At 40.8% G+C, this 23,755-nt stretch overlaps 1 protein-coding gene across 4 annotated transcripts in view; it reads left to right on the top strand.

The window, feature by feature from the left end:
- NRP1 (neuropilin 1) overlaps positions 1 to 22,671 on the top strand; it is a 116,104-nt gene extending 93,433 nt beyond the window's left edge. For 2 of the 4 annotated variants that reach the window (XM_072854604.1, XM_072854603.1), the window contains exons 13-18: positions 2,630 to 2,689; positions 9,845 to 9,982; positions 13,381 to 13,652; positions 14,155 to 14,248; positions 15,848 to 15,907; positions 17,162 to 22,671. In XM_072854604.1, the coding sequence (XP_072710705.1) occupies positions 2,630 to 2,689; positions 9,845 to 9,982; positions 13,381 to 13,652; positions 14,155 to 14,248; positions 15,848 to 15,907; positions 17,162 to 17,451 (914 nt within the window). In that variant the 3' untranslated portion in view covers positions 17,452 to 22,671. Of the gene's footprint in view, positions 1 to 2,629; positions 2,690 to 9,844; positions 9,983 to 13,377; positions 13,653 to 14,154; positions 14,249 to 15,847; positions 15,908 to 17,161 lie in introns of all 4 variants that reach the window. The other 2 variants (XM_072854605.1, XM_072854602.1) reach the window with 1 other exon arrangement.
- The last annotated feature ends 1,084 nt before the right edge of the window (positions 22,672 to 23,755 follow it).

Raw genomic sequence — 23,755 nt, 5'->3', positions numbered from 1 at the left:
ATACATATACGCTTCCATACCCAAAATTTTGTATAGGACTCAAATCTCAGCGCCAAACCTTTCCCAGACAGAAACAAAGCAGATTCGTTTCATCAAAGCATACTTACACATAGACCGCCAGAAGTATTTCCATGAGCTTCCCCACCAACACTGCATTACAGCCACAGAGGGGCTGATGTTCTCCAAGCTGCCATCACTAGCAGAAAATAGGAGGGAGAGACATAACATAGTCTGCATCTGGAATGGAGGAAGCTTGCTAGTTTTCATATTCTTTCACTTTGGCACAGAACCACTGTCCTTCTGAGAGAGCTGACACTGCACCACTACGTTTTTGATCTCTTCTTGGAGGTCACTTGCTCCACAAAGCTCTGGGCCTGTTTGATGAGATCTTCCTGTAGCAGATCTATACATCTACAGTAATTGAGCTTATTTTTGGACACAGTGACACAAGTTATTTCATCACTGCTCTCTGGTGTGCTTATCTAATAAATGTTTATTGCTTCTTATATCCATGATATAAAATAGCATTAAAATCTGGCAATAGCTGTCCAAGAGGGTACTGGGAAACCTTAGGTAAAAGATTGGCTTTTTGGAAGCAGCCAAGTAGAACATCCGACAGCAGATACAAATGAAAGTGCAGTTTCAGCATCAAACCCTTTCTGAGCTTTACCAATGTCTCCTGTAAATGCATGTTGCAAATCATAAATCGAAAAACAATTCTTGAGTGGAAAAGACACTGCACGGTCACTGTCACTGCTTTTCAAATCAGTGTCCCAGATGAATCTTATTCTTTTTGAAAACAGCCATGCAGGGAGTCTGATAAAATAGTCTGTATTGTGTTAAGCTCAGAAAGCTTTCAATGTTACTAAACATTGTAATTGATTTATTTTTCTGAAAGGAAAGAGCCAGGTAAGGAAGCACGGGGGCTTCCTGCAAAGCCCTACACTGAGGGCTGGCTTGCAAAGCCCAATAGGTAGAGATATATTTCACATAGATGGAGGCTGTGTGAGGGGAAGGAGACAGATCTATGCAAGCACCTTCTCTGTTCACTCATAGTCTCTGCACTTCAGGGAGCTCAGGACTGCATCCCACATGTCCCTTAGGGAAAGCTTATTGAGCAGAAGAAACTCCCTCTGGCAATTTTTGCAGGTTGTGCTTAGGGAGCAGTTTATAATCTCTAAGACGAAGGAACAGCCACCGGCTTTCCTGAGCACCAGCTCTTTTGGGGAACTGAACCTATTTCAGTACTAAAATTGAAAATGACTACATTTCCCTTCTACAAAAGTGCAGACACTTTAGTATAATTTATTACTATACCGCCTAGAAACCCTGAGCAGTGCATGCCCAGTTGTTCTGGACTGGGCATGCTGCATTGTACGTATGATGTTACATATAACACTAAAATGCACAGAAGTGATTTTATCAATAATTTCATTGTAAACATTCTTTTCTTCCTCCAAAATGCGTAGAAGGAAAGTGTGTAAATCTTGTGGCCCGTTAAGGATAGCAGGGCAATGCAGAGGGGATGTCCTCAGTGCCTTACCCTCTTTTATCTACTCCCAATGTGAGTGTGGCACCCGCATTCTCATGGGGACGACAGTTAGAGTCACTTCCCTGATAGCACTTGCCCATATGTGAGTATCACAATGAAGCCTCCCTTGCAATTAACTGTAATTGTGCTGTAGGCCAGATTCCTTCCTGCTCTATTTGGACCCCATACAGAGCTACTCTATTTGCGTGGCTTATAACATTTCCCATCAGATCATTCTCACAAACATAAAGCTGATATAGCTTGGGCATTCATTCTCATTGGAAGTCATCATAGTCATCCTTTCTATAATGCTTTAAGCACTTGCTTGCTGGAGAAAAGAAAAGCCATTGACTGGTAATCAGCACCCCACTGTGCATTTATAATTGTGCTAATTTACTTTTTGTTTCCTTTATCAATATGAGGCTTGCTTTAAAAAGTCAAGTATTTTAAAAATAGCAATTAGCGATCTTAGGAGAGGGCCATGACCCCATTCACCTCTTGTTCATCTGCTTGAAGAAGAAGACAGAGGGGAAGTCCTTAATTCCTCCTGCTCTTTGAGACACAAGTGAAACCTGCCTTAGACTATAGCCTAAAGTTGGGCAATTCCCATGCACCTCTCTTGTGAGCTGATCTCACAACGCAGCTGTGAAGTAACGCACAGGGAGGACCCAGCGTGGCAGGGGCTGGAGGACCTCACATCCCTGATATGAGAAACAACATGCCATGGGTGAATGCACAAACTGGTGACTGTTAGGAGATGCTAACAGAGATCAGTCGCTGACTTCCCATGTAATTTGGAGCAAATCACTGTCTATAAAATGAGGATGGCCACAGGGACATGGTGAGGATTCATTAGTTGGTGTTTGCAAGGACTCCAAAGATATACAGCTTTTTTTAAGAATGCGTTCTTGTTTTCTTTTTTGATAAAGGAAACCAGATCTTTAATGTCATATTTTCATGCTTAAGCTCACATACTCAGTTACCTACATGTCTAATAAAGATGGTAATACTTCAGATTTTATATATAGGATATTTCTAATGACTGCTGTGTCCTTTGTTGTGTCCCATGTATCATGATATGCTTAATTTCTTTTCCAGGTGGTACTACAGTGCTGAATACAGAAAAGCCAACAGTAATAGACAATACATTACAACCAGGTAAAAAAAAGATTTTTCTTATTGAAAACATAATAAATTCCATACCCAAATTTCATGCCAGATACAAAATAATGAATTGCAGCACTTCCTGACTTCTCATTCCCTAAAAGTCTCTGAAGTAAAGAAGCATCTGGTCTCTCAGCTCTGTACAGTAAATATTTTATTCCTTTCATCCACATGTAGACACAGCAGAGAACAAGATTTCCTTCTGCATCAGCAAATGCCAAATGCTGACAAAATTAAACTAACTTAATCACACAGTGCACTCTGTTTAAATGTGGCATGTCAGTGACACAAAGTGTGTTTGCAAACTCTGGGAAAACAAAAACAGAGCTACACAGGCCCACTCACTATTTATATCCCTGGTTTTACAAAACTAAGACAAGTAAAGTTTGCCAGTTTTCTCCACCAGGGAGCTGGCAGTTTTACAATATTGTTTTCTAGCAAGTTTTCTCAAAATGGAGTTACATAAGCTGCTACCATGAACTTGAAAAGGGAAAAACAAGTTGTGGCTGGCAGCAGGTCCTTTTTACTTAATCAATACAATAACTAGCAGCTTTTAAAATCCTTAGTTTGCTGCTTCCACAGCTTTCATACCATTTTTTAATATCCTGTACAATTTACTGGGAGTGGGGGAGAGGGTAGATTTGGCCAGAAAACCCAAACTCCAAAAACTATGAGCACCAGTTTAACATGCTTTGCATTAATAACTGTGGAGCGGTAAAGAGGTCAGTTTTCAGTTACTCCCATTTCCTCCATTAAAGTACGGTCAGGCACAGTCTTGCCAGTGATTTATTAACAGGGTGGGTAAGTGTTTATCATTGTTTCCTCAACCATGTGACACAATCCGCTTTTGCTTCAAGTAAAAAAATGGGACTAATAATGCAAAAGTTTCCTAAAGGACACTGATGGTGTCGACCTGATTAAGAGATAGAGCTGACTTACCTCAGACATTGTTCCCACCCTCGGCCTCTGCGTTCTGATCTTGCAGAGGCGAATGCTTTTACTCCCCTCAAAATTTGTCTCCAGGGTCATCCAGTTGGCTTAGTCAGCATACACTATTTCTGGCTCTGCCCTGCTTTATGAGCAGAGGGAGATTGTGGAGTACCGGTGCAGTGAGAAACACGACGGCAGGCCGGCCCGCCGTCGCAGGACACCTCTCCACACTGCTCTCCCACAGCCAGCGTTGCTGAAGGGCTGCTGGTGATCCCACCGTTTGGAGAGGGCTGGGGGATGCAAAGGACTAAAGGATGCTGTGCAGTGGTTTTAGAGTAAAACACCTTAATATTTATGTCTGAAATGATCCTTTAGCTTTCGATTTTGCTGAAATGAAGGATTTTTTTAGTGTTTTTAACTATCTTCCTGCATTTAAACAAAGTGCAGATTCATAAAGTGCCTCTGTGCAGTGCAGTTTTCCTCCCTCCTCCCCAGTGCCGGTTGCATTTACAGGTTGTGTTTAATCCCTTTGGCTTGGGTGGGACTCTCCAGTAATAGATTGACTGTTTCTGCCAGAGATTAAGATATCCTCATTTTCTCTCCTTACTTCCCTCCTGCACCACCTTTGCTTACTCCATGATGAGCCAAGTTTTTTCTCTCGTAAAGGAGTTTCTGAGGTTCCCTTCAGAGCATGCCAATGTTACTTCCATGCATTGTGCTGGTAGGAACTGTTTCCTTCCGGGGAATAAGGGACAAGTTCACATCCCAAACTCCAGGCTCCCACATGGCAGCACATTACAAAGATCATAGATAGAGATCAGTCAGATGCTAATAAATAAGAATAAGGTTTCCAGAATCTCCAGTTTAAGACATAAAGGTTTGCAGCTGCTTCATAATCCCTCACTGAAAACCAGCCAGAAAACTCCCAAAAAGGGGCAGACAGAAATTCCTCTCAACACGGGGAAACCCCTCCTGGCATGAAGGTGGTGTAAGCATTTCCTTTTGCTGAAGGGGCATGGGTGGACCTAGCTGGCATGATGAAGCACATCAGAGCAAGAGGCCATGCAGCAGGGAGCGAGAGTCTGCTACGGCAGCCACAGATAATGTAGTTTAAACTGGCCTTGAAGTTACAGAGCTGCTCAGGGCCCCTCCAGCTGGCTGAGGATCAGTGCACTCCAGCTCTTTCAGCTATTCTCAAGCTGAACAAGGTATGAATTTAACACACCAAGGACTGAGCCTTCAGCTTCAGCCTTAATTCCCTCTAAGGGCTGGTTTAAGATGCTAATATACCTTGAGGTAAATGGTGAACTCCAAGCCAAAGAGCTGTTCCAGATCAGTTGCAGATGCAGGCTCCAGTGGGTAACACTGCCTGGGCTACGCCATGCCAGTGCTGGCCACAGCAGCTTGTGCCACAGTGATTCAGGACAGAGATTTACCATCCCTCTCAGTAGCAGCACCTGCCATGGCGCAGGTACTTCCACAATAGGTGCTAGCGCCATGTATTGCTGTCCTCCTGCCTGCATTCAAGCTTGCAAACACCCCTAATCTTGTTATCCCAGACTAACATGCTTGTGTGTGTCAAAGCCTGAGATTATCCTATTCCGACCAGCTTTCATACACTATGGAAACAGTTAAGAGCAAATAGCTGGAAAGCCTCCATGTATAAACAAGCTTTCCATCAAGGAGACTTTTACAGTTCATTTCAAGGGGACTGAATTGTAAGAAAATAAAAAAGAATCATTATTTCAAACTGCTAAAAATGTTCAAAGGTTTTGATTTTTTTTAAGAGAGGATCTACTTTCTTCCTCAAACTTAAAAAGATGCCTTTAACAAATCTGTCTGTCAATGTAAATACCTTTCAGGCTTCAGTCCTAAGACTTACCAACATCTAGTCTTTTTGAACACATCTTTTTCAATTCCAAAGGACTATTTGAAATGCTTGACTCTTAGCTATTTACATACAGAGCAAGCTGTTCATTTACATTATGTGCTCTCAGCATGTAAGCTCAGTCCTTTGTAAAGCAGACTGTTCAAGAAGTATCTTGTTTTTCACACATGTAATAGCTATTTCAGAAAAATATAACTAAGAAATCCTGAGGTTAAAATCTATGCTAAGAAATCATTTAAAGGTAGAATAGGTCTGATTCGCATTTACGGTGGGACAACTTTGCATCAACAAAGGGATATTAAAGCAGTTAAATTATCATTTACTATCATTTAAGGTAATTCTGTGCTGCCAGCATAAGTGGTATAAAAAGGTGAAATGCAAATACAAATCAGACCCAATATACTACTTTGAAGTGGTCCAAATTATGTTTGTAATATCCCATTTTACTGCTTGCTCTTACCTTTGGCAAGAGCATCCTGTAGAGAATTTTCATAGCATCTTTAATGCCATCATGCTCCTTCTTGCCTCTTGTTGGAGGAGTTATGAAAATATGTCAAAGTCTGTGGGCCACGAAAGATTAATGGACTTGCAAGAAACTCACTCAACTAGATTTTCAAATGACTTTCTTGTTCGTGTGCAGTAGTGGTTCCAGCTGTGAGCAAGATGTGGTCAAGAAGCACAGCTGTTGGTCATTCTTTGAGAGGATAAATCTGTTTTAATTCAGTATCACGTACCCTACATTTTGAAAAAGGCATATGGGATTTCGTCACACCTCCCTCTCAGATTCTCATCTGAACTGCTGCTATTTGGTTACATAATAGCTGGTTTTCTTCATCCTCTCAATACATACAAACCCAGAGATCAATCACTTATTGGCAGGAGAATTATCCTAGCAGAGGAATGGGCCAGCGCTGCAGAGGGAGCCCACCAAATGCTACTCGTCCCTACTTTCCTTCCTTCCACCAGAGCTGCCAAGCTATAGTTCAAGGACAAAGAAGAGGACAGATTGCCTGTAGCTTACTGTGAGCTACTGTATCAGCCCCCTGGGACCTTTAATAGAAGCGTTGAACTATTCTGTCTTTTGCTGGGGCAGATCCATTGTCCATACAACTAATGAACCTATCCTGATGCTACAAGTGTCTATTATTAATTTGCTAGCAGGTCTATTTTTTCTTTTTATGGGTCCCTGGGAGAAGCATTGGAAGAGACATGAGAACAGACAATAAGAGATGGCATGTTTAAGGAGCCCATAAAATAAGAGCACTCTGAAATGCCTTGCCTTTGACCTTCAATCCTGTTGCTGTGATTGTCTAAGGAATATATTAACACAATCACTTTTAAGAAAACAATAGGAACCTAGCAAGAAATAGCTAACTGAGAGCAGGTACTGGTCAAATCCTGCTCAATTTCAGGGGTTTCTCATTAACTTCTGCATGGAAAAGAAGTTCATTTTTATGCTACACCATGCTGTCTGTGAGACCAAAGCCAAGGAACACAGGCATGGCCAAAACATATCAGACTTGGGCTCTTTGCCAATTTCCTAGACTATATATTTCAAATGAAAGTGTAAGAAATTCTTTATTAGATGGTGCTGTGAAATTTAGCTCTGCTGTGAAACTCTCCTTCTAATCCCAATGTTCAGAGCTGGCTTCAGACCATGAAGCAAAAGGCTTTTGTCACTCCCTGCACTTCAGAATTAACAATTAAATTCTGGATATTTTCCTTATCCATTTTAGTGTCCAGTTCTCTTTGAATTGTGTTCAGCCTTAGCAGCATTTGAGGGAAGCAGGTATCGCTCACATCATATGAGAAATTTTTTTCCTTTGATCCACATTGAACTTCACTGGATATCTTACAATTCTCAGGCTATGAAATGGAGAAAACAGAATATTGTAATCTTCCTTCTCTGGATTCTTCACCCATTTACATATTTCTCCTGTGTCTTCTGCTATTTATTTTTATTCAGAGTTGAACAATACCAGTCCTTTCAATCTCTTTGTGCTATGTGCTCATTTATGCTGTGTGATATCTTCAGATTGATGTGATCTATCTACCACTGTTCTCCTTTCTTGTGGTTTGAATACCACACAGGCTATCACTAGCTTTGCGTGATATAATCCTTCGGGATTAATAAGATTAATTTTGTTTTACGCTTTCTAAGACCTTTTCTAAAGTTCTGTTTCATGGCTCTGATGTCAAAGCCATGCAATATAGCTCTCTCTAGGCCTCCTTGGCAATGAAAGGCTATTTTTCACGAACTTAAAACCCTTTAATTCATTTCAATGTCACTCTGTTTCTTTAAAAACTCCCCTTGATTTTCAGATGTCCCCTTTCGGGCAAGATGTCTTTGATCATGGCCCCATTGTCTAGAAAAAAAAAACATATACTGAAGAAAGAAACATAATGGATTGCCTTTCTGCACTCATGTGCGCACAGGCTGAGTTCTGCTTCTTCAATGTTTTGAGCCCAAAGAGAGATTATTCATCTCAATCTGCCCCTTTCCTAGAAAGGGCTAGGGTCCTCCAGGAAACGTTTTCTCCACAGTGAATTCCTGTGCCAGACATTATCTCTTTAATTCATTTGTTCCCAGCTAGGATGCATATTCGTGACAGTGTGGAGCAGACCGCTCTGGAGGCCAGCGGGAGGGAGGGGGGAGGCAGGCGGGATGGGGCAGATGAAAGGCAGGAGCCAAGAATGAGGGCTCAGTGCGGAGAGATGCCACAGCACAGATGAGGTACTGACAGGCGGAGGAGAGGGGCAGGAGCTGCCGTACGCTCAGACCTCTCTGCTGACAGAAAGAAATGTTCTAGGGGCCAGAGGGGAGAGGGCACAGTGGCTGCAATGCAGGAATCCAGTGAGCTGAGTTAAAACTGTGTCTGGGAGCAAGGACCCGCCAAACAAGGACACAGCAGGCAAGGAGAGAATGATAGATGAACCCTTTTTATATCCATTCTGTCCCAACCTACTCACCTGAGGCTTTCTCTGTGTTGATAAAATGATTATTCTAGTTTACTTGCCATTAAAATCTAGGTTGTGAGTTCAAAAGCCTTTCCAGTCTTCCCTGGGCAGCTCACTACGTGGAGGAGGTCGTTGCCTCTTCAGACTGGAAGAGCTCCACCTCAAAGGTCTGGCCAGCCACAGGTCCCAACACACTTCCCATATTTCTCCATATTTTCCCACAATAAACAAAACATATTCTAGGGGCTGCATTATCTTTCCTGGCTTTTTTTTCTATAATGGGCAAGAAAGCAAAAGAACGCAATTCTTCCCCCAGAGCTGATATTGATGGGAGCACAGAGTCCTTTGTTCTTAGTTCATACTTGCACAAAGCACCTCATTAAAGTAAACCTAAGTTATTCCTTTAATAAGGCGTGAGTCATGCCTGAGAAAAGACTTCAGGATTTGGTCACATTGCTGTGGGAAGGGTATTGCTCTACTGGGAGTTGTCATTGCTCAAGGTGAGGTAAAGGTTCATACCAATGGGGTAGGAACCAAAAGCCCAAAAGATTCCAAACTGCTTCTGAAAATAAGAAATGCAAGGGATTTATATGCTATCTTTGTATAATCTTTCCATTCAAATTCCAAGTTCTATTGAAGAAAATAAGCTACTATGTATTAAACCTTTGGGCAGAATTGAAGAAAAGCTGAAAACAAGATATGATCTCATCCTGACCATAATACCAGACTTCCCTTGTTTTACGTGGAGCTTGTTTTGAAGCTTATTTTGAGTTCATTTGGCAATCAGCCACATTTGTCCCTTTTCCGTCTCAATTTGTCCATTTCAATGCTGCCATCTTGTGGGCCTACTTAACTGTCTGGAAGATGCTGAAATAAGTTCCTCACTGAAGCCATGTACTATAGCTTTCACCAGAAATCCTCTCCTGCCAAGGACATTCCATTAGTGTTTCTGCCCTTTCTTATTTTTGTCCAAATCTTATTGTGAGTTGCTGCAAAACGTTGCACACTTATGGTACAAATAGATGTTATCAACCAGCAAGTATATCTGATAAGTAAGCCGGAGCTTTCTTTTTGAGTCATATATGTTACTGTACAGTTACCAGCTAATGTGGGCAAATCAGAAGAATTAATCTAACCACAAAAAATCCAAAAATACGGGTCATAAAGAGACAAGAAACAACCACATCATTTACTAGAAATAGTCGTTCTTCATCTGTTTCCCAGCAGGGCTGCTCTTGCTATATCTTCTCAGAGTTTCAAATAGGAACAGCTCTGTTAATGGTCAAATGCATGCATTTGGTTTTGAAGTACAAAATTTGAATTATGCAATTAATAATCACATTTTGTCCCTCCTTTTCCCTCTTTCCCTGCAGAGCTGCCACTATACAACTTCAACTGTGCCTTTGGCTGGGGATCCCAAAAGACTTTGTGCCACTGGGAGCACGACAACCAGGTGGATTTAAAGTGGGCAATCCTGACCAGCAAAACTGGGCCGATTCAAGACCACACAGGTAATCATGAGTTCATGACTTAGCCATTTTACATGGGAAGAGGTTGTTCCGTTTAATACCAACATGCCTTACAAAACCGGAGGAGAATGAATTATACCTAAAATATGTAGAGTCTCAAAGATGATTCTCTAGGCAACCTAATGCATTATATGTAGTCACAACTGACCATAATTGTCCTTTTTGTTGGGGAATAAAGATCATTTATTGTCAGGAATTGAAGATGCTGCCTTCTCCTGACTTGCCTTTGGATAACCACCATCTAAGGTAGAAAAAATCTGAATGACCAAATATTCTGCAAATATCATGTACCAAGTGACCATACAGTCATAAACAAACCTCACATTGTTCCTGTTTGTAGTTACAAGGACTGCCCACCACAGAAAGCTGTGGTAAGTGAAACTTCCCAGATGGATGTATTTCCATGCCCTCCTCCTCTCCATCAGGAGTTGGAGATTATAGCCATCCCTTCGTTCACACATAGTTTTTCCAGAAATATCACCCTGGGAAATTGATTGGTTGGTTTTGTAGTATCTAACTCATGGCTCTGCATAATTAGGCAATAAATATGCTGCTGGCTAGTTGCGAACGGAGGGCACTGCGTGACCTGTGCAGCCTCTCGCTTTAGTGTTCTCTCTTGCATACGTGCAGATTAATCAAATGTGTTGAGATGAATCCCCCTTCCCACTTCTGCAACCCCTTTGCCTAATGAGAATGACAAGGAAATTAGACAAAATTGGACTTTTTACATTCTGAGACACTTTCAATTGAATCTTAAGACAAGTACAGTAGTTTCAGGGAAAAAAAACTTATAATACTTTGACTATAAATGGCATTGTACAAATAAATGGCATCAAATTAACTAAATGCAGTTAGCTGAAGTGAAGGCTGTAATGGTGGAAAAATTGATGTAAAGTGAAATGGCTCAGTAGGATCTGACATTGAAAGGAGGTTAAAAGCTATGTTAGCCAGAGACTGACAAAATCTAAAAGGCATGCATAAGTAAAGCTCTAATTAAGACAATGAAGACAGAGTTCCTGACCTAGCACTGCAATAATATTCTGGAAATGAGAGCTATCTGCACTTTGCCACCAAGGATTATAGAGAGACTGAACCTGTCTTCAATCAAGAGATGAAGAAATGATATTCTTCAAATGAGATTTTGTTGTTTCCGCTAGGCCCTGCTAGTGCAGAAGACTTATTTGTTCCATTAGCTGTAGCTTCAGTAAGTCTTACAGGCAGCCCCTTTTGCTCCTTACTGCACTAACTTTCAATATTTTCCAAAATTTTCCTTCAACTCTAAGGGCACCTTCACCTGCCAGGTTTGGCATTCACCTGCCAGCAGGTATGGAATGAGTGGGGTGGGTGTGAACGCAGACCACAAGCAGTCTGAATGGCACTGCCGTCCCTGATAAGCCCCTCAGTGTCACCACTACACAGCAAGGCCACCCTATATATTGGGAGAACCACAATGAGCAATTCCCAGGCATATCTTGCTCTCAGCTGTACTTGTATAAAGCTGAAGAAACTCCACAGAAGTGATCTTCGACAGCAATTTCTTTAAGACGGCAGGATATGCTGTATGTCACTTCAAATTATACATGTTATGAATAAGTCTGGCTAGAGTTAGGTCTTCCAACTGAGACAGCCATCCTAATGCTGTGATTATTTTTCTTTTTTCCTCCCTTTGGATTTCCCTATCACCATTCTTTGATGAGATTTGCACATGTTGTGCTGCCCTCTGCACAGAAGCAAAGCTGGAAAGAACATATAGGCACAAGCACTGCTGCTGAAGAAGCTGGACAAGATGTTACTGCAGTAAGACAGAAAAAAGGGAAAAAAAAGCCTACTTTTTTTGGCCATTTAATATGATCTTCCCTTATAAAATTCTTTAAAGACCAGATACTTCCACATGCATATTGGCCAGGATACCTCTGACTGCCCACAGAAAAATCCAAATAAAAGAAAACACCCTTCTCTCCTGTTAGAATAAATATTTCCCTTTCCCATTTATTAGGCCAACTTCTTCCAACCACTGGGTTTAACCCACTCCTCTTTGTTCCCAGTCTACCTTTTATGACCCTGTCCTTCTTATACTTCCCAGAGTGGCAATGCTCATCTTCCCTTCTTCATTGGTGCACAACTATACCATTACAATCCAGCAAGTCTCAATTATACGTTATTTCAAATAAAATTCAAGAACATAATGTATAAGCAAAGACCAATGCTGATAAAATATCACCCTTCCAAAATATCTTATTTCACCTCATTTTACTTTTCTTTTGTTTAAGCATTGGTATAAACAAAGATATATATACTTATTTCAGCATTTGAGAAATAGTATTTGTTATTATTACTTTTCTCCTTCCTACTTTCAAAATAACTTTATATCAATGCCAAAAAATGCTATCTCCATCCTTTTGTGTGAGTACATTACACATGCAATCTATTCTTACACACACCAGGATGAACTTCATATTTTTCCACCATAATTCTCTGCAAAGGAGCTGATCAAAAGCTGACTGGTATGGATGCCTGACTGATGTAAATCAGAAGCACTTCTCTGTAGTCAGTATCTTACTTAGCAATTTTCTGTTACCAAACTAATCACACTCCCACATGCTTCTCTCCCAGTGTGATTAAGCAAGTAATTTCCCCAGTTAAGGGCATTAGGTATTCAGATTTCAACATGTATAAATCCATTACGTTCTTCAGAAAATACCAGCCATAATCTTACTTTTTCAGGAAGTGGCTCACAAATATACAGAGCCCAATATGTTATTGCCAAAATCAAGGGAATAACTCTGGCAGCATTTGTGACAACGCTCAGACTCTGGGAGCACTGTTTAGATCTCAGTTCCTGCTCTCTGACCATGGCTGTTCAAAGCTAGTTTATCCTCCAGTGTTCTTCCCATTCTAATCTTGCCTTCTCGAGCACAGATTACTTTAAACAGAGATTAAAAATAGCTCTTTGCACAATTAGTGTAGAGTAGGCCCTGAGGGATTTCTGTCTAGCCTGCTGAACTAGGGCTGGCTCTCTTCAGGAGCTGCATGCTGACTAATGGAGCATACGCTGTCACACCAAACATGCTTTTGCCTCCTTCCTTGAGCAAAAGAAAATGCCTCGTGTATGCCATGTAGTGAACATCTTGTTACAGTTCACTCGCAGCACAGCATCCCAATGAACAGCAAAGGAGACTGCCAGAAGAAATAAACTCTCCTTAGAGCACATCAGCTTTCCTAGAGCTCCCAAACCAATGCCTCTAACCCTCTTGGTTGTGAGGCTTGGCCCATCAGCATGGAAAGAAAGCAAAATGATCGGGGGTGGTTGGGGCCTCTTAAGTAAACAAAGAATATGGAAGCTGGTGGCTATTCCTAACACAGTCCTTCTGTCACAGTAGGAGATGGCAATTTCCTTTACTCGCAAGCTGACGAAAGCCAGAAAGGGAAAGTCGCCCGACTGCTGAGCCCCGTGATTTACTCACAGAACTCTGCCCACTGCATGACTTTCTGGTACCACATGTCCGGTGCACACGTCGGCACCCTGAAGATCAAACTGCGGTACCAAAAGCCGGACGAATACGATCAGGTGCTGTGGACCCTGAGCGGGCACCAGGCAAACTGCTGGAAGGAAGGACGCGTTCTTCTTCACAAGTCTGTGAAACACTATCAGGTGAGCTTGGCCGCTCCACACTGAGCTAACAGAGTCGAGGCCAGTAAGACCTTGCTGGTCATGGTTTATATACCATAGCAGAAAATGTCACTGAAGGATTTATGTAGACAGTATTATACCTACAAATGAGGTGCTGTTGCTATGACAGTAATAATAGTGGCATATTTCATGGTTTCTCAGATGACAGTGATACAAGCAATTTGTTATCGAAGGCCAAATAAATAGTTTAGAAATAATTTTTCATGTCACAAAACTGCATCCTTGACACAGTTCTGCTGCTGGTGTAAAAGTCTTTAATGAAGTTATGACATTCTATAAATGCACATTTGTATATGTAAGTTCATAAAGGCATGCAGCACAGATTGGCAGGCCACAATCAAAGTACATGTAGATGTGGCATCTTGGCAAGTGAAGACGTGTGTTAACAACTAATTAAGATATCCTGAATGCTGGAATTGTGTGTTAAAAGGAAAACAATGTGAACTTTATCTTATTTTGCCAGGTGGTAATTGAGGGAGAAATTGGAAAAGGAACTGGAGGAATTGCTGTGGATGATATTAAAATTGACAATCACGTAGCACAAGAGGATTGCCGAAGTAAGTATGAATAGCAAGAACATATAGAAATCTTGTCCAAAATATTATTTATTTTGTTTTAATAACTGTTTTTTTCTGTGAGAAAGGGATAGATAATTATTGACTCTATAGGAAGTTTTGCACTGAAAATACCCTGATCTGGCCCATAGCTTTATTCATAGTAAGTGCTGCTGGTGTCACCTCAGTACTGCAGCAGCTGCAGTCTTTTGGATCGGAACTGGCACCCTACTGACATGGGTCACAGCATGTTCACATCCTCACATCTCTCCCTGTATTTCACATTGCTATCCTCTTTAAATTCCTCTGCTTTTCCTAATGCTCTTCCCTGTTTTAGCTAATACTCAAAATCCAATTTTATTTCTTCACCCTTTTTAGATCACTTACCACCAAACCTACTTTAATTCTACCCTAGGTTTTCTAAAGGACCAATCAAACCCTTACAGGATACACAGATAGGGTGACATGGCCCCTGCTCTATCCTCTGCTGTTCTGTAATTCGGAGTTTGCTGTGGCTTGTTTGCTGTAGTTGCCAGCTCCCAGACACGTGGGACATGAAGTAATGTTAGAACGTGGCCTTTTCCACATCTGAGCCAGGCTATTCCTGAGATGCTATTTGAGTCCTTTTATTTCTGGCCAGTCTTGAGTTATTCCAGTCACTGCTGATCATATGTGCATTGCACGTAATTTGGCAGATAAAAACACAAGCAACTGAACCCTGTCCTTCATGATGTAGATGAAGCAGTGACTTTTATGTAGGAGAGGGAATAGAACTGAGAACCCTCAGCATTAGAAATAAATACAAACTTATGCCATGCGAGCTGGCAACACAACTGAGAGCAATAATAGAGGGTGTTCCTCACCTTTTGTAGCTAATAGCCTTTTGAGTGTAACATGACAGACTTCAGCTACACGGTAATTTCACTGCAGGATGAGAAAACTGTACAATCTCTTTTTATCACACAGTCCACCTCCTGGGGTTCATCATATGCCACCAGAGAGGCAGTTACCAGGAAGGGGAGGCAGGACGCACTGCTTGGTCTTCCTGCTGTGTCCTCAGTGCCAAGAATGGTGCTGGGACCACAGTGATGGTATTTACCTGACTCCAAATGAGAGAGGAAAGTAACTTCTTTCCTACCTCCGCATGTTTTGGTTGTTCAAAGCAAATGTTGAGCAAAGATTTTGGCCTGTGGGAGCTAAAGCCAAAAGCTTAGTCTGAAGCCCAAACACAAGTGGTCTCACTGCAGTCAGTGAAACTATTCTTGTGATTAACTATGCCTATGCTGATGAAGTGTTACGGAATTGGGCTCCAAAATTGTAAATACAATGAATGAGATGCTAATTCATCACACTGATTTCTCTTTCCCAGACATGGAAAACCCCTGCTGATAACTAAAACTGTGCCAAGGCTGGGCAGGGAGGAGTTTTTAAATCTTTCTTTTTTTCCCCATTAATTTTCAGAGACCATCATAATGAACAGTTCCGTCAAGCTGACATAATGATGCTCTGACAGGAAAATCTGCTATACCATTATTGCCAGCATGATAGTCAATCAGTGTTTGTAACCCTAATAATCAATGTCAATTCTCTTTGCTTCATTAGAATCAACTGATGTGGAGAATGAAATAGATGAAGAAGAAGACCCAGAAAGTAATCAAACAGGTAAAAAATGTGTTATTGTTGAAAGGGAATGAATTTTAAAGTGTATTTTCATGTGAATTTGTGTATTCTATTTATTTATTTATAGATTAGTTCTCTAACTCCATATTGTATTAAGGTTTTTTGATTTATCTAGATCAGATGCTAAGAAGGCCTACCGTTACTTGAAGGATTTAATAGTTTTATTCTTCTATGTCATATAATCTTACAGGCTTTATATTATTTATGACTGTCTCAAACCTTTCAGACTTTATATACGTAATTTGTTACACTGTATACATATATATGCATGCACACTATAGCTCCTTAATATTTGTTATCTAAAAGGCTTGTCCACAGCTGAAGAAACAGCTATCATTATATCTTACATTTTATGACTCACACAGTGTCTAGGTAATTAGGTTCAAAACTCTTCAGGCTAATTGTTTCTCAGACCTGGCTGAAAATGTCATTTTATGACCAGTCTACCAAAGCATTATCATTTTCAATGATGATAGCTGTAAATGGATCATTAAATTGATCATAATTGTCATATTGTCCCAATAATAAAATATACTTGCATTTTTCAGGCAATGAGCTTAATTTTTTTCTGTTACAGTCAATGGGATTGCTATCATTGATTTCAGTGAAAGCAGGGTTTGTCCAAAAAGACTTTTTGGCTTTTCCTGCAACAATTAGCAGCATTTGCAAGCTTCTTGGATCTCTTTCATAAACTGAAAGAGTTGAGGGAAAACATTATGATACCCAGTGAATATTTTACACAAGGGGGCAGAGTGCTCTTCTGTGTCAGTTCTGTCACGATTTCCGTTTCAAGGTCCAATCCTGAAGTCAGTGAAGTGGAGATGGACGCAAAACAGCTGGAGATTTCCAACCACTGTCTAAGGCTATAAACATTCACACTGAGCTGAACAAGATTTAATTAACATTTTTGAGCTAAATACTGCAAGCTGGCAAAATATAATCAGAAGGTCTGGTTATTCATTCCCAAGACTCCCACTTAATCCAAGGCAGAATCAGACCCCCTACTAACATGCAGCAGATTCAGGGACTGGAGAACAGTATGAAAAAAATCAACAACTATTTGGGCTGCATCATAGTTTTTAGCTACTTACAACTCCCTCCAAGCAGCTATGTTTTCAAATTATGTAGCAATTTATGTCAGAAACTCGATGTCCTTTCTCCAAATTTCCAACTCATCAAGCGAAGTTCTACCTAGAATCAGTTCTGAAAATTTTGCAATTCTTTACTCCATTTCAGGGTTTACACCTCCGTACCATACAGGCGAGGACTACGATGATAACATCTCCAGGAAACCAGGCAACGTCCTGAAGACCCTAGATCCAATCCTTATTACCATCATAGCCATGAGTGCACTCGGGGTGCTTTTAGGAGCCATCTGTGGAGTTGTCCTGTACTGTGCCTGTTGGCACAATGGGATGTCAGAGAGGAACTTGTCTGCACTGGAGAATTACAATTTTGAACTGGTTGATGGTGTAAAACTGAAAAAAGATAAACTAAACACACAGAATTCATACTCGGAAGCATGAAGGTATAAAGCGACTGGAGAAGTTTCAGAGAATCGGGATAGAAGGACATAGCTCGGTCGTGCTGGGGAACTGTTGATCTTCTTTTACTGTACAGGCTGAAAAGTGCATTGATGACACTGAGCCAAGCTTTTCTCAGGAGCTTCGATGAGTGTGTAACCGATAAACATGGACAACAATCTGTGTTAACAATCTGAATCATGTACAGTCTGCTTTTTCTGTTGGTTTTATTTGAAATAATCAAATGCTGGTGTTGAGACCAAGTATGATTGACTTATAGTTCATTTTGTCTTTCTTTCTCTCCCTCTCTTTTGTTTTCCGTTAATGGATAATTTTGTTTTTACTGTGCAAAATCCAAGATGCTGTCACAAAATGTATTCAGTGGGGTCCTTTGGATGGACATGCTGTCTGTAGCTCAGTGCCCAGAAAATATTGGAGTAACAGCAATTTAGTGGACTCCTGCACCTGTATTTGTGTATAATTGCTCGTGTTGTGCATAGGCAAAGAAGGGTTAGGATGTTTTTGAAAGTACTGCTGCATCAGTACCGATATAGTGTGTCAGCTCTGTTTACGAAGCAATACAGTCACATTTTATTGATGTTTTTCAGTGTTGTACTAAATTTTGTGCTTGTGAACTCCATAAAAGAGTATGTGCCATCATCAGACACAACTGGTAACCGAGTGTACTGCCTAAAAACTAAACCGGAAAGTCCTTGGCACTGGCTAGTGTATGTCCTCTCAAGTGCCTTTTTGTTTGTACTGCTTCTCATTGTGTTAACATTAACTACAGCTCTGCTTCTCTGCAGTTATGCCCTTGTCTTTAATCATATTCTGATGGCTCACTGACTAAAAGAAAAGTATATTTTAGTGTAAGAAAGTAGCCTCAGCAAGGCAAGGGCTAATCAGATTTGACAACCTGGCTCGATTGTTCTGCTTTCTGTATTTCAACTTCATGTCTCTTGACCCTTTTGTATAAAGCTGCAATATCCCCTTTTATTGTTCTTTCATATAGAATGTATTTTCAAATGTAAAATCTCTCTCCCTTTCTCTTCTCTTCCTTTCTCTCCTTCTCTCTCCGAGTAGATTGCATAAGCATTTGCCATTGCCAAGGAAAGAAAACTGCAGCTTTAACTTGCTGGTAATGGCAAAGGGTTTTATTAGAGATTGTGTTAAAAAATAAGGGAAAATTCTTAACTTTACCCTCCAAAGTCGAACTTTGGGTTTCTTCTTAACAGCATAAAGTGACAGTATCTTTTTTCCTGAAGTCATGAAGCATGTCTTTTATCCTGAACAGCTTGCCTGTTAATTACACTAGGGAAAATTAGTCGCTTACTGAAAAGATTGCCTTTAAAATGAGAAACTTTCCTCCTCCTGCCCCTACCTGAACCCAGAGTTCTGTTCTCTCAATAAATGTGTATTTTCATGCTAATCAATGCTAATTGGGCATACGCATGGGTATTGAGGGCAGAATAAAATCCCACAGTGTATGTAGGGTATGTTCTTACCATCCTGTTATATCCAATTGGCATTTCATACCAGGAGGCTTCTGTTTGACCAGAAGTGCAGATAGTGACAGATTCAGTGAGCTGTGTAAACTGTCGGAAAAATGTGTTTGACAATTATGTGGCAATTTTTTAATATTTTAGGACAAATATTCTTGGACAAATAATATTCAATAGCCTATGCAGCTGGTGCAACAGGGTAAAAAGAAACAAGATTTTGTTGCCCTCAGGGGTCCATAGGAGGAGGTGAGGGACCAGAGGGATCATTCCCCTCCTGCAGGTGCAAAGGGAGCCCCTGGGTTTTCTGCGGTGACCCACACACAGCACAGCCATAACTGGGGAGGCAGTGGAAGAAGGCAGCTTTAACCTTCCCCTGGGTAGCTACCAATCAGCGGGTAAAACCAGTGCAAACATGGGGAAAGGAACGTCCTGCAAAGTGCTGAACTCATGTTTTTCCTCACTGAATTCCCTGAGCAGAGTCAGGGAAGTGATTGTGACTTTGTGAGTTAGTCTTTTCCAAAATTGCTTTTGTAGTAGAGCAATGAAGTATCCTGTCCAGGATTAGGACTCAAGAAGGGCTAATTCAGCCTTGAATTACTAGAGCAACAGAATCCACCCCTATTTATCAAGTAAATGTTTTGAAGCATATCATTTCACCAATACGAAGCATAAAACAGAAAAACCTGTAGAAAATCCACCAGTAACCCAGAAATTGAGGAAAAGGGAGGGAGGCTGGAGGTAAAAATATGAGTTTGGAAATTGAAAATATTTTGAAGGAAGACCCAATAGAAAAAACATTGGACAGTTGCTACTTCAAAGGAGTCCTAAAGGCAGAGACTATAGTGAATATTCAAACACCTACTTAGATGCCTAAATTGAATTACCTCCCCAGGCTCTAGACCCTGGGTCCTCAAGAAGGTAAGACAGAGCACCTAAGGCCTGAAAGTTAGGCATGAAATGTCCATGAAATGTCCCAAGTGACAAACTCACTTTGGCAAAGGCAGAATTTTCATTTGTATCCAACAGTGTAATTTGACCATAATAGTATCGCAGCAGCTAGTTAATTAACCCAAAGAAAAAAATGATTTTTCAAAACTACTTTCAGCACACTACCACCTTGTGATTCAGGTGTTAGTGGCTGTTCTCCTTAGCTGAAGAAACTTCTAGTCCACTAACCTGACTGAGAGTTACATGCATATATTGCCTTGAAGAGAAAATCCCATTGGGGAGCCCAAGCCCAAAACCTTTTGAAATATTCCCATGTATTTCAATAGATTCTGGACCAGCTCTTGGTCTTGATCTATTTGAACAGTAAAGCTGGTGGTTGGTGGTTTTTTTCTTCTTTTAACATACTGAGAATAGTGAACGTAAAAAGAAGTGCATCTCCTTTGTGGTCTTCAGACCTTACTATGATAATGAGGATCTAGCACTGAAGATTTGATTTCTCTGAAGGTAATAGAATGAAAGTTGCCCTTCAGTAAAGGAAAAATGATACTGCAACTTTACATTGAAAAGTATCTTGCACTGATAAATATATTTAAAAAAATTATATGTTTATAAAGTTATTAATTTGTAAAGGCAGTGTTACAAAATGTTCAGTTTATATTGTTTTAGATTGTTTCATAATTTTTAAAGTGTAAAATAACATATTTTTTCTTTATTGAAAAACTATAAAAATCTTCTGTAGTAAAATGATTTCATTTTACTGGTATATTATTGCTTCATGTTTTGTACCATCATAAAACTTTGTGCAAATTTTTTTTACAGAAATTTTTATTTTCTATGACAATATGACACTTGTAAATTGTTGTTTCAAAATGAACAGCGAAGCCTTAACTTTAAATGACATTTGTATTCTCAGACACTGAGTAGCATAAAAAAAAATCACATAGAACTGAACTGTAACTTAAATTTCCAAACTATGACTACTACATTCCAAAGAAACAGTTGAATTAAACATTTTCATAAAATATCCCATACCTGATGTATTTTATTATACTAAAATGGATTGGTTTTATTAAATGGCTGGTTTTATTTAGCATCTTGTAACAAGCACAATGTTTTAATCATGGTTATATTTGTTGGTAGGCAGCTCCAACAGACACCTTGGTGGGACTGTTCATGGTTTAGGATGGAGGGATTCACTCTCTGCCTGCCCAATTCTCTCTCCCTGCTGGAAGACATTCCCACTACATGCCTAACTTTTAGCCAAACAGCAGGGATTTAAGAGGACAAATCTGCCACCACTACTGGCAGGTTGTAATTCACCTCGCAGCCATGGGAAGCCCAAGCCACACACCCTGTGTAAGTCATATGCACCCCTTGTGGCTTGCTCTCAGGGGGGGTGAGTTTTACCAGGGAGTAATGTTCATTTTTGACAAATTGCTCCACTAAGTCCCTGCTCGAGTAGTAAGGTTTGTACTGATGAGCTCCCTGCAAATTTCCACTGAAGTCATCAGAACTTACCCACCCATGGCCAAATCTCCCAATGCAGAGCAGAAGTTGTTGATGGGAGCAAATGCTGCAAGAGCAACCTATTGGGCCTGAGTTGGCATTCAGTTGGGTACTGAACTCATCTATGGAACATACAATCATGGGTAGGGAGACCTTCAAGAAACCTGAATCCAGACCAGAAGCTTTAGATTGCACATTTCCTGTTTTATGCAATACTTACCTATTTGTTTCTTTTTAATACTGAGCAGTCTACACATTAAAGTTTGTCAAATTCTTTCTTTATGTTGCACATATGAATAATGTACATACTGTCAGTATGTCACTAGGTTGAGTGCTCATGAACAAACATTTTACTTCAGCTACTTTACCACTCCTGGGAAAAATACTTACTTCTTACCACATATTTGATGATTGTTACACTTGAAGAGAAAGTATCTGTCCTGGTTTCAGCTGGGATAGAGTTATTTTTCTTTCTAGTAGCTGATATAGTGCTGTGTTTTGGATTTAGTATAAGAATAATGTTGATAACACACTGATGTTTCAGTTGTTGCTAAGCAGTGCTTACATCAGTCAAGGATTTTTCAGCTTCCCATGCTCTGCCAGGTTCACAAGAACCTGGGAGGGGGCACAGCCAAACTGGCCAAAGGGCTGTTCCATACCATATGATGTCAGGCTCAATATATAAACTGGGGAGAGTTGGCCAGGGGGTAGTGGTCGCTGCTCGGGGACTGGCTGGGCATTGATCGGTGGGTGGTGAGCGGTTGCATCACTTGTTTTTTTCCCTTGGGTTTTGTTCCTCTCTCGCTCTCTTGTTGTTTTCCTTCTCATTACAATTTTTTTTTAATTTTATTTTATGTTATTCCAATTATTAAACTGTTCTTATCTCAACCTATGAGTTTTCTTATTTTTGCTTTTTCTCTTCCCCATCCCACCAGGGGGGAGGGTAAGCGAGCAGCTGTGTGGTGCTTGGTTGCCAACTGGGGCTAAACCACAACAGTCCTTTTTGGCACCCAGTGTGGGGCTCAAAGGGTTTGAGATAATAACAGATTAACCAGAGCATGTTAAGGAATTTATATCTGTTAACAGTTGCGGGTCACGACATTGATTCTTCTGTTCTCGATATTACTTTATGTGATCTGCACCATGCTCATTTTTTTGCTGTATATGTTAAAGATCGGTGTTGGTTTTTGCAGTCTGCTGTGCTCTGCAGTAATTAGTGATGTTTTGCCTGGGAGATTTGTTATTAAAACACTGTCCTTGAGCTTAATCTGGTATTTGGGTTTTGTACTGAAGCCATTACTGTACTTTGGGTACCACCTCATGGAGACAATTAGCAACTAGACCTCTTCCTCTGAGAGGTTTTTTATGGAGGAAATACAGAATGGCATCTTCGCTACCTTCTTCTATGATGTTTCCTCCTTCATTACACTAACTTTTCAGTATCTTGAACATCCTTGGGTAGTTAAGATACTTCTATTGGTATTTCTTGGGAATATTGTTTCGGTTTTGTCTAAGGTTAATAAGCAATTTAAGAATATCATACAGACATCTGCCCCAAAGTTGGATAGTTATGAGTGGCAGGGAGTGTGGAATAGCATGGGCAAATGCCTAGGACAGTGGGCACCTCCAGTGTTTTGGAACTTCACCCCTGAACAAGTGCAGAATCCTGAAAAATTAGTAGAATATTTGGAAAAGGAATGCTGGAAATTCTAGGGAGACACAAATCACTGCAATGTGCTGGGGCCTGGCCCATGCCTACCGAGCCCTGTTCAACACTATTCAGTACCCTTGAGGGGAAGAGAAGGTCTCTGGATCTGATGACAAAATGACAGGCACCGCAGCTACTGCAACCTCAGTGACAGGCGCTGTGACTACTCCAAACCCCCACGACAGGCACTGCAGCTGAACCAGGGAATCAACCCATGCCTGTATCAGTTGCCCCTATACACAAGAAGAAATCTTGGAAGTGAAAGCTCGTTTAGAAAGGGAGGATGAAAAAGCAGGGCCATCACAAGGAGAGGAGGAGGAAGAGGAAGAACTCATAAACAAGATGGAAACCACCCTATCCCTATCCCTGAGTGAGCTGCGAGATATGCGAAAAGATTTCAGTCATCATCCAGGCAAGCACATTGTCACCTGGCTGCTCCGATGCTGGGATAACAGGCCCAGTAGCCTGGAATTAGAGGGTAAGGAAGCCAAACAGCTGGGATCCCTTTCTAAGGAAGGGGGCATTGACAAAGTGATTGGAAAAGGGGCACAAGCCCTCAGCCTCTGGAGGTGACTCCTGTCAGGTATCCCTTCAAGGAAGATGTTATATATCTCCCAGGCCAATGGACCACCATGGAGAAAGG

Source organism: Ciconia boyciana, chromosome 2 (assembly GCF_034638445.1).
Source record: "Ciconia boyciana chromosome 2, ASM3463844v1, whole genome shotgun sequence".
Lineage (NCBI taxonomy): Eukaryota > Metazoa > Chordata > Aves > Ciconiiformes > Ciconiidae > Ciconia > Ciconia boyciana.
The sequence above is the reverse complement of the archived record's forward strand: the minus strand, read 5'-3'. Positions and strand labels throughout refer to the sequence as shown.